The sequence below is a fragment of the Lissotriton vulgaris genome, chromosome 5 (genome assembly GCF_964263255.1).
Source record: "Lissotriton vulgaris chromosome 5, aLisVul1.2, whole genome shotgun sequence".
NCBI lineage: Eukaryota > Metazoa > Chordata > Amphibia > Caudata > Salamandridae > Lissotriton > Lissotriton vulgaris.
In genome coordinates, this window is record NC_141693.1 from 250,212,316 (window position 1) to 250,227,246 (window position 14,931).

Here is a 14,931-nt window from a genome sequence, read left to right on the forward strand (position 1 = left end):
GAAGTCGCATCATTTTGTAGGCACTCATGTACATGATTAGACATCAGAATGAAACAGGAGTAGTTTTCTGGTATTTTGTATGTGGACAGATCCAAGATAGTGGGAGACACTTTTATTGGTCAGTTAAAAAAAACTGGAGCGCGCAAAATCAGATTTGAGGAGAGCCAGCAGCAGTTTGCTGACCGCCCCGACCCTCCCCCAAAAAAATATAGTTAAAACATATACTTTGAAAATGAAAGGGTGGGCAGTGGGTTGGAGGAAGCAACAGAGAGTGGGCGGGGGAAAGGAAGGAGAGAGCTACACAGGAGAAGCACAAAAGGAAGACAGCAACAAAAAAGTTTTCAGGGGAGGCAGACAAGGGAGATAGCAAAACAGGGTTTAGGAATGCAATAGGAGAAATACACAGGTGAGGGAATAGAAGAGAGGGATAGTGCAAACACTGAGCTTGAGTATGGGGTGGGGGGACTAGAGGAAGAGAGGTGGAAAACACAAAGAAAAGAAAATAATACCATAAATGTGAGCAGTGGAAAGACAAGTCAGCCACTCAAGAGGATGATAAAGAGGCTATGCATAAGGGGAGGGTCAAACACGATGGACACAAAAAGCTTTCAAAACAGAAACAAGTGAATGAGAGTGACAATCGGGTTCCAAGCTCCTGTACATTTTTAGCAAGCCCACAATTTGCCTTTCAGAGCAACAAGACACCAAGACCTAGAAATTAAGTGCAGTGACCCCATGACAGTAGCAGAGTGCAAATGGTGGGACAAAACTTTGTCTGTAAAGTGACTGAGGTTATAAAGCACCTGGAATTAATTTCCAGGGAGTGTGAGACTAACAGAGAAAATCTTAAAGACATACAAGGGCCATTAGGAGATTCATACCATACCATTCATTCTAAAAATTAACATTCACACAAGATTCTGGACTCACCTTAAACTCTCCAAAGTTAAGCAGACCTGGCACCTGGAAGGAGCCCCAGCTTCCAAACTGAATTCCAGATCGAAAGAAATTTAAGGTGAATGTGGCTGACATAGAGCAGAAGAGCTATGGAAGTGAGAGAGAGCAGAAATCACAAACTGCATCACACACCCAAACTGTTGCCACACAAAAATACATATGTACATATATTAGGCCCTTGAGCTAGCTACATGACTACCCAATCCCCTACCTCACCTTGCATGACACACCTATACACCAGTTTTCTTACATGGACCTCACACATCAACCAACCTTACATAAGAAAAATTGGTATTCGTGACAACGCACAAACCTTGTAAGTAGATGACCGGGATCTGCACCAGTGTGTGCATACTAAGCAGAACCCTCACAACCATCATACATCAGTGCCCATATTATCAATGTCCATCTCTAGAAAAGTATATTCTTGACTCCACTCCCATACAAAAAGCTTTTGTTTCCTTTAACGGGGCAATCGATTTGGGAAAGGGAGAGGGATTCCAGGTCCCAGAAAACCCTGCTGCCGGGGGGAGCGGGGAGGGGGGAGAGAGGAGGAGGATGAGGGAGGAGGGAGGAGGGAGGAGAGAGGAGGGAGGAGGTTCTGTCAATCTGCCCTGCACCTTAAAGTTCAAATTTTCCTTCTGCTGTGCTGGACAGGCACAAACCACGCATGGACAAAGCCTGGGCCAAGGGCAGCCCATCTGCACCCGTCAGACCCGCTCCAGGGTAGGCTGGACCACCCCCTTGGTCCCTCCATCGGAGTGACTATCATATGACTGGGACAGGATGTAGTCGCTGCAATGGGGAAAAGGAAATCAGCTGCCTTGACTGATGGTAGGGCTGGCTACCCAGTTCACTCTAGTGTCAATTTTCTGTCTAGGATCATAGAGACCATTAAGAAAGGAATTGCAATTGTAGAAGAGAAACTGTAAGTTACCAAACCTAGCATCCAAGCGACCCGGGCAACTTTGATGGAGGGGGGTTCCAAGGGGACAGTTACCCGTTGTAGGCAAAGTATGGTGGGTAATTTGGGGATCCCCTGTGTGTCAACAGACCCTCTAGAAATTGTGCCTGAGCCCCCGTCTATAGGGATGATATACCCCTGCTAAAAAAATAAGCTGGTGTATTAACTTTGCAGGCATGCAGTAGAGTTGCTCTGAAGGACTTGAACTTGCGCCTGCGCAAGGATCGGGGGTGCGGTGCACAGGAAAGGTGGAGTCAGGAGTCTTGAGAATATCAACCATATTTAATATCAACAAGAGAGGTAGGGTATAGACACTCCTGTACCCCGGTAATATATATTGTAAACAACGAAGGAGTGACTAAGGTGCAAAAGAAAAGTGACAAACGTGATAGTTCAAAGGTTCCGCTGTGTGCTGCACGCGTGATCAATGCTCACACGCGTGTAGTATACACAGCGGGGCAGTCTCAATGTCCCTAAGAGGGCCCGAGCGACTGTCTTCAACTGGAAGAAAGTCAGGGTGCTTGCTGGTCACCCTATAGTGGGTGGAGGGAAAGAACCTTAATTCTTAGAAGGACCCTCACTCACCACTAGTTGGTGACATGCATCATCGGGTCCCCGCTGGGGTGACCGAATGCATCCCCAGCGTGCTACGACGCCTGATTACAGCGGAGCAGGATGTGGTGGGTGCAACAGTGACCAAATTAGGAGGTGACTAATTGTGATAGTGCAAATGTGTATTAACAATTAAAAAAATGCAAAGGTTGTGCCTTTAGAAAAATCTTTAATAATGGCCAGCCCGCATTGGTTAAAAACAGAGTGAGTGGACTCCCCAGGTTCTTAATTAAGGAACCGGAATCCTGGATCAGAAGTAAAATTTGGTCGACATGTTTCAGCTGTTTATATTGCGTATAGCTCAGCTTTCTTCAGGACCTATATTAAAAGTCCTCCGGTGGTGTGCGCGCGCTAAGGCGCACCCTCCCGTGAGGCTCTAAGTGTGAAAAAGTTATATACAGTGTCGGAAGACGGAAAAAATTCCATCAACACCACACTACACACTCTGGTAGGGGTGTGTTGAAAAAGGGAACTTCCTAAGGGAACAGATTGTGCCCCTTCGGAAACGACAGCGTGGGGTGACTTCACGCGGCGTTTTTTCCACGCCCGCGGCTCCCCTCCGTGTACCTACACGGACAGCGGCTGTCTCCTGGGAATACGTATTCCCGGGAGACAGCCGCTGTCCTTGTAGGTACACGGAGGGGAGCCGCGGGCGTGGAAAAAACGCCGTTTGAAGTCACCCCACGCTGTCGTTTCCGAAGGGGCACAATCTGTTCCCTTAGGAAGTTCCCTTTTTCAACACACCCCTACCAGAGTGTGTAGTGTGGTGTTGATGGAATTTTTTCCGTCTTCTGACACTGTATATAACTTTTTCACACTTAGAGCCTCACGGGAGGGTGCGCCTTAGCGCGCGCACACCACCGGAGGACTTTTGATATAGGTCCTGAAGAAAGCTGAGCTATACGCAATATAAACAGCTGAAACATGTCGACCAAATTTTACTTCTGATCCAGGATTCCGGTTCCTTAATTAAGAACCTGGGGAGTCTGCTCACTCTGTTTTTAACCAATGCGGGCTGGCCATTATTAAAAAAAATTCTAAAGGCACAACCTTTGCATCTTTTTAATTGTTAAAACACATTTGCACTATCACAATTAGTCACCTCCTAATTTGGGCACTGTTGCACCCACCACATCCTGCTCCGCTGTAATCAGGCGTCGTAGCACGCTGGGCAGGCATTCGGTCACCCCAGCGGGGACCCGATGATGAAGCATGTCACCAACTAGTGGTGAGTGAGGGTCCTTCTAAGAATTAAGGTTCTTTCCCTCCACCCACTATAGGGTGACCAGCAAGCGCCCTGACTTTCTTCCAGTTGAAGACAGTCGCTCGGGCCCTCTTAGGGACATTGAGACTGCCCCGCTGTGTATACTATACGCGTGTGAGCATTGATCACGCGTGCAGCACACAGCGGAATATCAACCATAACCACGTGCTTTCCTTTATGGTGGCACTTGATGAGAGGGTAGATCATTTACAGTATAATGTGTCAGTAAGACTGAAGGCAATTGAATGAACTATGTCTTAATGTGTCTAGACATCACTGAAGAGATCAAGAGTGTGCAGGCTTGTAAACCCTAATATCCCAGATCATCTGACTCAGAGAAGCACTTGACAACTGGGAGGGACGAACACTTGCTAGGTCAACCTGACATTGTAGATTCTGACCAGCGTTTTGCAGAGTTAGCTAAGGAGGAAATTGGTAACAGAACTAACAGCATGGGAAGGGTGAGGAAAGACTCGGATATTGACCACAAGGGACGTCATTCTTTTTTTTTCTTAACAGTTTTTATTTTTTTTTACACACCAACCAAGACCGGTACATACAATATATAGTTACTATGAGAATGCCAATTTGAATGTAGACATGCCTTTCACATAATGCCATTCACCCCTTGGCAAGATGGGGGTCCATGCGAGAAATAATCAATATACATTTCCTGGGAATAATGAAAGGTCCAGTTAAGTGTCGGGTGCAAGCCAACAGTGTGCAGGGAGCGGGGGACTGAGAGACCCAGAACATGACCCCTAAGGGGGAGAAGCCAGCGCCTCCACCGCCATCAGCGCCTGTCTGTCCCTCCGGAGTTCCACCGTTGGTGAGATACAGATGTCCCCTCTGTATCTTTTCATTTCCCTCACTTCTGATCCCACTTTTTGGCGCAGCCTCCACTCTTGAATACAGATTTTTCCGCCACCATGGCAGTATCCATGTCTTTTGCCCAATCAGCCAGGCGTGGAACTGTGGCCACCCCCCAATGTTGTGCAATATTCCGCTTTGCTATAATGAAACCCATAGAGGACATGTCTGTTCTGCCTGCATGAGATCGGACACCCCCATTTGTTAAGTAGGCACAAGTGGGATGAAACCTCGAGGGATTTACCTCCTACCCTCCCAAGTTGATAGGGGATTTTCACCCAGTAGTCGTGTATGTGTGGGCAGTCCCATAGAATATGGATGAAAGTACACTGCTCATTGCAGTGCCGGAGGCAAAGGGGATCGGTTGGTCTACCCAGTCTGAACAGGAATTTGGCATCAAAATATACCCGATTAAGGATCTTGAGTTGGAGCAGGCAAAAACGCATAGGGATGGCTAATTCTTGGGATGAGGCTAAAGCGTCCCGCCACATGTCATCCTCTATATCACCCAGATCTCTCTCCCACCCCTCCCTAAGTTTCAACATCAGGTCGGGCGATTGTTGATCAATTTCTTGTAGGTGACCGAGATGGCCTTACGGTCCATGGGATTCGGCAACAGGCGGTCCTCCAGAGGGGACAAATCGGGGAGAGGACCGTACCAAGGTAAGGACACCGCGTGAGTAATCTGTAAATACCTGAACGTCTCCGATGGGGCAAGTTGATATTTAGCTTGGAGCTCCGGGAATGATGCCAGCCTCCCCTGAGCCCAGATATCCCTGATCGTGGAGATTTCGATCAAATCCCACGTGTCGAACCCCGGGCAGGTGCTGAGATGACCTAAGATTTTGGGCTCCCATAGGGGAGTAGCCTTCGTCAGGCGCCCATGCCAAACCAACCTCTTGGGGACTTCATGCCAAACCTCATCCGTGCGTGCCGTGGGACCGGTCAGATTAAGTTTGCAGAGATTGGTGTATAGTTCTCCAAGCCAGTGATCAGTGCAGAAATTAGGCTTGTCGCGGGACTCAAACAACCCGCAATTGACCACCACCAATTGGGACGCCTGGTAAGTTTAAGATACAGGAGAGCGATGCCCACATCATACCAACCCATGGTAAGTTTACTCATTGCGATGTGCGGCACGCGGCCATCCCAGAGGAGTCCCTGCAGTATTCCGTCGATCTGAGAAAAGTAAGAATCTGGGCTCGGGATAGGTATGTTCTGTAAAGCATAGAGAAAGCGCGGGCGCTAGCATTTTGAAAAGGGACGCGCGGCCGAGAAGAGTTAACGGGAGAGCGAGCCAATGCACCACGTCCGATTTAAAGCGCTGAAGAGGTCAGAGTAAGTTGAATTTGGAAAAGGAGGTCAGGGTCAGGAGTGACGAAAATGTCCAAGTACCGTAAAACCAGAGGCGCCACTGGGATATTAAATCCCCGGGGACTCGGCGGGGGGGACCCCATAGCGCATACATCTGGGACTTCGACCAATTTATTTGATATCCAGAGTGAGCGCTGAATATGTGAAAGATGTGGAGAACCAGTCATAGCGACCGAGCAGGGGAGGCCAGGTATAGGAGGATATCATCGGCGTACAGGGAGATACGGTCTTCATGAGATTCCGTCCACTTGAGTCCCCGTAAATCCGGATCACCTCGGACCCATACCGCGAGCGGCTCCAAGACAAGGGCGAAAAGCAGTGGCAACAGGGGGCAGCCCGGTCTCGTGCCTTGATGAAGCAAGAAAGTAGCGGAGCGCCTATCCTATTGCTAGATGAATCCAAGATGGCCGACTGGTGAGGAGCTCTGGCCGGAAGCTCCCTGGATGGAATCTATGACGACGCCCCCTGGTCGGACACCAAAATTGTTTATACCCTCTGCGGAGACCAAGCAACCTTGGCCGATGGCCAGTGGAGTTGTCCTATGCCGCTATAGAGGAATCTGGCCCCTTGGCCGTCACCTACCCAGCCGGTCATCTGACTTGGCTCCACGTTTGTGTTTCTTTCTCTCCCCCTTCGAGGGAACTATGACGACGCCCCCAAAACTGATTTTACCTACTGCAGAGCCCGGGAAACCTTGGCCGATCAGACTCCAGACTCCTATTCTTTGGATTCTTTGATTCAAATTGATGTAACTATGTTTCCTGTAACTCGCTGATCCTCATGTAAAAGCGCTCCGATACCTCCAGGTCTAGCCAGCGCTATATAAAACTTTGCAAATAAAATCAATAAATAAATAAATAACGTGAGCCGTAGGGAATGTATACAGTAGCCGAATCCAACAAATGAAGTTGGGTCCAAGCCCCAAACGGGCCAGAATGGCAGAAAGAAAATTCCACTCTATGGTATCACATGCCATCGAGGTGTCCAGCGATAAAAGAATCGAGTCTTCCTTCGATGGTGTGAAGCCTGCCAAGGACCCCATGTACCCGGCATAAATTCCGAGCCGTATTCCTCCCAGGCATGAACCCAGACTGATCAGGCTGGACCAAGTCAGAGATAAAGTGGTGAAGACGGTTCGCAAGAAGTTTGGCCAGAATCTTGGCCTTAACTGTCAACATGGATATGGGGCGATATGAAGTGCACTCCTCAAGAGGTTTGTTCGGCTTATGAATGACCACTATGGCGGCAGTGCGGATCTCTGCAGGTAACACACCTGACACAAAGCATTCAGTGTTGAGATTAAGCAAATGGGGGGACTGGGACATCATATTCTTAATGATTCGCCCTGTACGCTGGATTTACAGGCAGGCTGTACCCCCTATAGATTGATATCAGTGAACGTGCCACCCTTTACAACCGCTCAGAGAGACCTAAAGAAAACGTGTTCATTGGGTTGTGGCATCTAGGATGGGACCTAACAGAGAAAGTAACGCCAACATCAGTATGGTTCACAGCGTTTCTTGGATGGGAAGGAAAACTTGAAGGGGGTACTGTGTCATCTTAAAATTGAGATCATCAGGGTTAGTGAAATATTTACCGCATAGATTAAGCTAGGTTAGGAATCTCAACTCTCAGATCTATGCAGTTCCTTCCCTTAGGATGTTTTCTTTTTTTTTTTTAGACAAACCTTAGTGTCCTTGCAGACAAAACGTGGGTCATACTAACCTTCATGTGCTCACGGTCTCTCAGTTCAGTTTGGAAACTAAGAATTGCATGGAAAGATGGAAATTATATGAAAATAAAGAATCACAATGCTTTTGAAATATAAATCACAATTGAGTGAGTGGAACTGAAGATGGTACTTAGAATAAAATGATTAAAGAAAAAACCTCCAGCAAGACATTGCTACTAAGAATTGTCTGCTATCCTTAAACTTGTGTGAGGTGGTGGATTGACTGGTCGGTAATTACCTGAAAAGACTTTGGTAATGAGGAATACTGACAGTAGCTTTGGCCTTTGCCTTAACGACGCTGTACTTAAGGGCTTTCCCACAGTCTGTGTGGTTTGTTGATCCCTTACAGAGGAAAGCTGGCTCAATGTGTGTGAGATTATTTAAAGATGGGCACAGTGAATAAACCTACAGCAGCTATGGCCCAGGCAGTACATAGGGTGATTGGGGAACCCATCAATATCATTTCATGGTACTTGGCTGCTATTAAGACAAACCTGGTGTAGGAGAGTAGGGTCTGCTTCCTATGGCTACCCCCACTTTTGCTGTGATTCTCTGGTTTTTCGACTTTAGTGTGGCTGTGGACCTGCTAATCAGGCCCACAGCCCAGCTGTTCACTCTCTAAATTGATACGATGTACTTTAGGTACATACCAGATTGGTTACTGGGTCACTCTTGCGAGCCCCTGTATAGTGTACCCTAGGTACCCAGGGCATAGGTGCACCTTAGTCCTACCAGGGGCTACAGCATGTATTGTGCCACCCCTGGTTAGCCTTCCAAACTGACACCACAGGTCTGTTCTTACAGCCTGGGTAAGGTGGTGTAATCACCCCTTACTTAGATATAGTATACCTATATCTATCTACCTATATCTATATACCTATATAGACACATATACCTCCTATAAGCCACTCCTAAGGCAGACCTCGACAATCCTGGAGGTAGAGTGCTTGGTTTTATGTGAGAGGGTGCCCTAGCATGAGATGAGCCCCTCTGCAGCTTTCGGAACCATCTCCTTATAGCTGTTCTAGGATATAGCCATACCATATACTCGTAAGTGCATTATAATCCTCGCTGTTAATGCTAACTTTGGTGTGGCTTTATCAAAACATGTTGTGTAAGGTGTCAAACACTTTGGAATACTACCCCCCCCCTCCCAGCATTCCACCCTTCAAGAGGGAGAAGACATGTAGTTACTGGTTTACCCGGTTAAAGTTAAACAGAGCCTCAGCATCGAAAAATGGATGCTGCTGCCACAGACACGAGTCTGCTCTCCTGCTGCTGGACAAAACTCCAGCAAGGGAGGCCTGGGCAATAGGTTTCCTGCCCAGGGAGGGGCTGGCACCTCCCTAGACAGGCTCTTTGTGTATTGGGGCAGGGAGGGCTGCATTCAGTGAACGCTATCCAGACACTGCCTGGGGCACACAAGGTGCTCCATGCATTTCCCAGTTCAAACCCGTTGCTGGGGCACTCAGCCCCGGCTCAGGCGTGAAACTGGACAAAGGGGAAGGGGTGTAACCACCCCCACCCCAGGTTCACCCATAGGAGGGACATTACGAGTTAGTCCAACCCCTAAACTTTCTATAAGTATAGAACCCCAGTCCTTAAGACTTTAGATTACCCTGGACGAAACTCTGCAACATATATCCTGGGCCTTCGGCATTCCATTTCGACTGGAAGACGGATAAAATCTCCCTTGTGGTCAAGGAGTGACCACCTTGTTCAAGCAGGCACCAACAGCATCTTTGCTGGTCTGCTTTGAGGCTCCCGCCGGATCCCGAAGAATCTACGACACAGGACATGGACTTCTAGACATCTCGGACCCCGACCTTCCCTCACAGCAAAGCTGAGACCCGTAGCGGACACGAGAGACGTGGGACCGGAACTCCTGGACAGCCTGCATTTTGCTACCTGCATTGACTTCCTGAGGTATCCCGAAGTTGTGCATTGGGGGGCTTGAAGCCCCAGACCCGAGCACCTTTTGCACCGAAGCTCAGAGCTCCACACTCCATGAGTGGTCCGTGGGCTCGCTTTGTGCATTTCCGCTCAACGAGTCTTCTCGGTTCCTAGTCCGTTGGCTAGTGAGCCCCCAAAAAGACATTCCTTTATTTCAAATTGCTTTCCTGGTTACTCCAGGCTTGCTCCAACTTCCCTGCACAGGAGAAGTTCCACAGACCTTGCTGGTCTGCACCGAAGCCAATCTCGACATCCTGCGTGGGTTGCGTTTGCCAAGGCTTGTTGAATCCCATCCGGATACCGACACCGCAGTCAACTCGATCCTTCGTGGGACAGCTTGAATCCAGCTCCTGGTCGTCGATGCCTTCTGGTCCTCGTGGCTTAAGAGACATACTTCACCTTTTCACCTGAAATCACCCGACATCTGATGGCATCTTTCTATCGCCGCCCTGGTCACTGGCTAGTGGCCCAGACTCGGTCTCCTCTGCTTTCAGGTTCTGCAGAGCTTTGATTCACCCTTGGATCCCACCGGACACTTTTCCTCTGGTCGCCTGCAGCACTTCTTCGCAGCTCTCCATTGGAATGGACTACGAAACCCGACACCAAAAGGCACCTATGCACCCGGCTTCCGTGGGTGAGGTAACACGAGTACTCTGGTAGTCTCGAGGGTATTGGCCCTCCAAGTGTCTAAGTCTAAAAGGGTTCAATCGTAGTTCATTTAGAAGGGTCCTTAAATTGTAAATTTGTAACTTGTTAGTTTCTCATAGAAAGTAAATGGTAACCCGCGTCTGTGTTTAGACACTGCACGCGTCTCCCGTGGGCCTCCTGCATCCTAACCCTTGGTTGTTCTGAGTAGCCCAAGCGATTCCCCAGGCCCTAGGCCTGCTTTCTATTTCTCATGTGGTTATTATATCACTATTTCAGTATATGGTTTGTGAGGCCCCTAGGGCAAAACCTATACTGTGCAACTTATCGTATGCTAATTAAGCTCCTTGTATTGTACTTTTACCTCTGACCTCATTAAGAGTCTAGAGGGGTTGTGTTTAGAATAAATACATATATATTTGATATATACCTTGTGTGGTGTGCTTTAATTTGAGAATCAAGAGATTATAACTGGTAAAACAACTAGCTAAATTTGCTCTCTGAAGTCTTAGCCTGAAGACTGCTCACCACCGCTACCCCTAGGATAGCTTTCTATAAGGTTGACTTTACAACCATCATCAATAAGGATCGATTAGACTGGTGCAAGGTGCCCACTAGAACTAGTGGACATCATATGCCAGGCTAACTTCTCACACCTGGGTAACCCAGATTGGTGCACTTTTATAGCTGAGTTTACTGTTCTTGGTTTCCAAATGACCTTAGTTATCAAACTCCTGCACATAAATGGTTAGAATTCCTATCACACATCAGCAGACGCCTCTAGTGCTGGAAGAGCCACATGAGGTTTTAAGTCTACTTTTTTTCCACCTCGTTACACAGCAAACTGGTTTACACATGTTTTAGTAGTACAAATTATCAAATAACTGGCACAGCCTTTGAGATGGGTCTTTTAGTTACAATACTTTATTTTTATAATAAACTTTTTTAATCTGAAAGGAAGTTTGAGGCAGAAGCTTCAGATAGAGACCTCGCACCTATAAGAGAGAGGGCAGTAGACTTGCTTATCCTTTGAAGAGGGGATTTTAATGGCCATCTCTGTACTTTCCCTTCCAAGAAAGTCTTTGGATACCCTGATACCGAACAATTTGAATTCGATCATGACTCTTTTGTATACTCTTTAAACAATAGTTTTTTTAATAATAACTTTATGTTTGCTAATAAGGTCGGCAAGCTTCCAGTTTTTTAGCCGCACATTCAAAGGGAGACGGGCGATGGGTATAAACAACTGAATCCCTGTAATTGACAATTTGAAGCCATATATTGCAAACTTTAAAATCCATTAAAACTGTGCAAGTGCTCAGTATTGATATTCTTATCGGGAAAAGAAGGTATTATGGGAGTGCAGGTACAAGAGTGGAATATTTAGTAGTGACCAGGAGTAACGGTCTACATGTATGCTGGAATAGGGTGAACACAGATTTTTTTTTTAGCTACATTGGCTAACTCCAGGAGGAGCCATTTTGAGATTTCCCTGAACAGGTTTGCTGGATACTAAGAAGGTCTTTAGTGAGAGTTCGGTAGACATCAAAGATGGGTTCATCAGATCGTCCAGGTCCAGAAACATAATACGAGAGAATGGTTTGATAATTGCTCCAGTGCCCACAAGGACCTAAGGCGGGCACATGGGACAGACATTAAGAAAACTAAGTTAATTAGAGAGTGCAAGCACAAATATAATTTCGCCAGGAAAAACCCATCAAGGAGAACCCCTGGGAGGTTCTGTCAGAAGTGGAGTTGAGGGATAATGCCACTATTTGGCTGGTAATTAATAATCCCTATTTCAGAGAGAAGGGGTCTTTAAATATAGAAGTTACTATTCCTCCTAATGAATGGGTAGCATACTTCAGTGTCATCTATGAGAACCTCAGTATGGTGGAGCAGGTGAGGGAGGTAAAAAGATCTAACACCTTTAATTAGTTGAATTAACAAGAATCAGAGCAGGAATGCCCCTGACCTGAACGATAACCCCATTGACTTCAAGGCAAATCAGCTGGCTAGCCTCCCTGATTGTCCTGATCTTTAAAAAAGGGGACCCAAAATGCTATCGACCCATCTCATTGCTGGACTCGTTGCTTAAGGTGACAGGCTGGAGAACACTTGCCAGGTTAGAAGCTTGGGTGAAGGGAAATCAGATCCTAGCCGATGTACAGGATGGATTCCACATGGGGCATCAGGACTGTGGAACAGTGCCTAAATCTTAGCTTGCTCATTAACAATGGAGGAAATAGATGTAGACTCAGTAACTGTGATCTTCCTGAGACAGATTTACACATGTACAACTGCACAGGTTTAGGTTTGGGATTAATTCAATGTACAGAGCCATTCAGCAAACACAGGGAATTTAGGAAGGGCGTGCTTATTGAGGGAGGCAAAGGAATACCCTGATAGGACACAGTCAGTTCGTTGCCTGCCCTCCCGTATGCTGATGATGCAGTGCTTTGCTTATGGCCTACACCTCCAATGCATGACATCAACAACTGACATCTGTGGGCCCTAGCGAAGGACCCACCATCCCTTCACCTTGAATGAAGATCAGCCAAGGAAGGTAGGGTAATTATTATTCTAGATGCGCCTGGAAGTAGTAATTTATGACCAGGAAATTTGAGAAGATAATTTCTGCAGTATTCAGGTTCTCATCCCAGTTGGAGATAAAACCCCTGAAACAAATTATTCAAATATATTGACTAGTTGGCCCCTTATGGGTCAGGAGTCTGGCATTATACCAATATAACAAGTTTACTTGTTTATGAAAAAGTCTGCTTAGGAAGATTATTGGCAGTTCCCTAATGGTGCCCAACATGGGTATGCCACAGGATGTTAGGTCCTTGATAGGCAAGATTCGGATTCGTGCATACGTGCTTTAGCATAGGATATGGAAGCAGGAAGGAGCTTCTCTTAATAGAGAGATCATAACTGAATGCTTGGTCCTTGACAGAGCACTGGAGTTGGGATGACCAGATTGTTATGCCCTACCCTGAGTTGATGAAGGAAATCACAAAAGGAGAGCTGAAATCTTTGGGTTTTTTCTGATATGTATGTTGTTTAGAGGTCCAATAAGGACAAGTCCAACCTAAGCGTAGTGGCTCATAGTGCTTTACTCACCTAAATGGGACTTTAACCCTACCTGGAGTTAGTATCCACAACACAGCAAAGATTTTATCTAAGTCGTTTTAGGCTCAATAGGAATAATTATCTTGCGGAACGATTGGTCTAGAGTCCTAAAAAGTTGTCCATGTGATGGGCTCACGGCACAAAGTACGCTGCACTTCATGTTTTTTGTAAGTATTATGCTGGACCTTGATCAAGATTAATCAAGCCCTTGTTAGAATATAATTTAGGACACTTGACCTTTTTACATAAATTACATGCCTTCGATATTGTTTTGCTGCTTTTATCTCACAAGCTGTCCAGCTACGTAAGAGTATTACTGCGTCCTGGTAACTTCAGCAATGAATTGTGGCCTTTTAATTCTGGATTGGTGTGGTTATTGTTAATCTCTCTTTTATCAATTTTAATGTGTATGTCATATTTTATGCCTTGATGATTTTTTAAAGATTTTAGAGTCAAGGTTTTTTTAAATATGTACTTTTATGACTTTTTCATCTAAGAAATCAAATAAAGTTTATTTGAATTAGAGCTGTGTGATCTGTACTGATTGCAGTAGGTCCAGCTACGACTGTATTGTGAAAAAGGCACACCATAAATGTTTGGTGGTAACAAGCAAGAGCACATTGGCTGGCAAAGTAACCAACAGGAGTTTCTGCTGAGGGAGTTTGGCTATAGCCACACTCGCAAAAGAGGTCGTCATTTAAATCCTGCCACATTCACTAATGCCACTGTTTTCTAATAGCATTCCGCATTACAGATCTGTGGCTATAGGGCAAACAATAGCGACAATTACACCAGCCGTTTGCTGGTTAAAATATGTTTGTTGGAGCTGCGTCTCTCTCAGTTTGCAGTATAGAGGCACCCTTTTCACCAAAGGGTATGCACGGCAGACCGGCTCATTACACAGAGAAAGGCATTTCTACTCGGAAATCCAGTGGAGCAATAGAAAGTAATAGTCAGTTTGGCAACTGATCTACTAAGCCCCTTTAGCCACCTGTCCTGCCTGATAGAGACTATTTGGGCCAGTCCCTGTTAAACACAGATTTACTGCCTTTTGGAATTACCTCTTGCCAAAGCCTATTGAAAGGAGGGTGAGTCTCTTGTAAAACAATGACAAGTGGCACCCAGAAAACAAGCATTTGCAATGCAATAGGTCTCGCATTCGCTAGAGTTTGAGCTATTGGTATTGTAAATAACAATGCCTTTTATTTATGGACTTTAAAATCCTGCAAGAGGTGCGTAAACATGCACTTTGCACTTATAGTCCTTGTTTATGAGAAGCAAGGCTGGCAGTAAAAGAGGCGCAGTTAGTTCTTTCGCGTAAGCATCAACTATAAGTACAAGTGCATGTTTACGCAACGCTTGCAGGTTTTCAAAACACATAAATAAAAGGCATTGTCATTTAAAATGCCAATTGCTCAAACTCTCGCA

General features: G+C 46.2%; 1 protein-coding gene across 1 annotated transcript in view; it reads right to left on the minus strand.

Moving 5' to 3' along the window:
- Positions 1-14,931, minus strand: part of CLCN6 (Cl-/H+ antiporter 6) — a 246,608-nt gene that overhangs the window by 102,049 nt on the left and 129,628 nt on the right. The window contains exon 11 of the mRNA XM_086921292.1: positions 931-1,044. Coding sequence (XP_086777418.1) covers positions 931-1,044 — 114 coding nt within the window. The remainder of the gene's footprint in view (positions 1-930; positions 1,045-14,931) is intronic.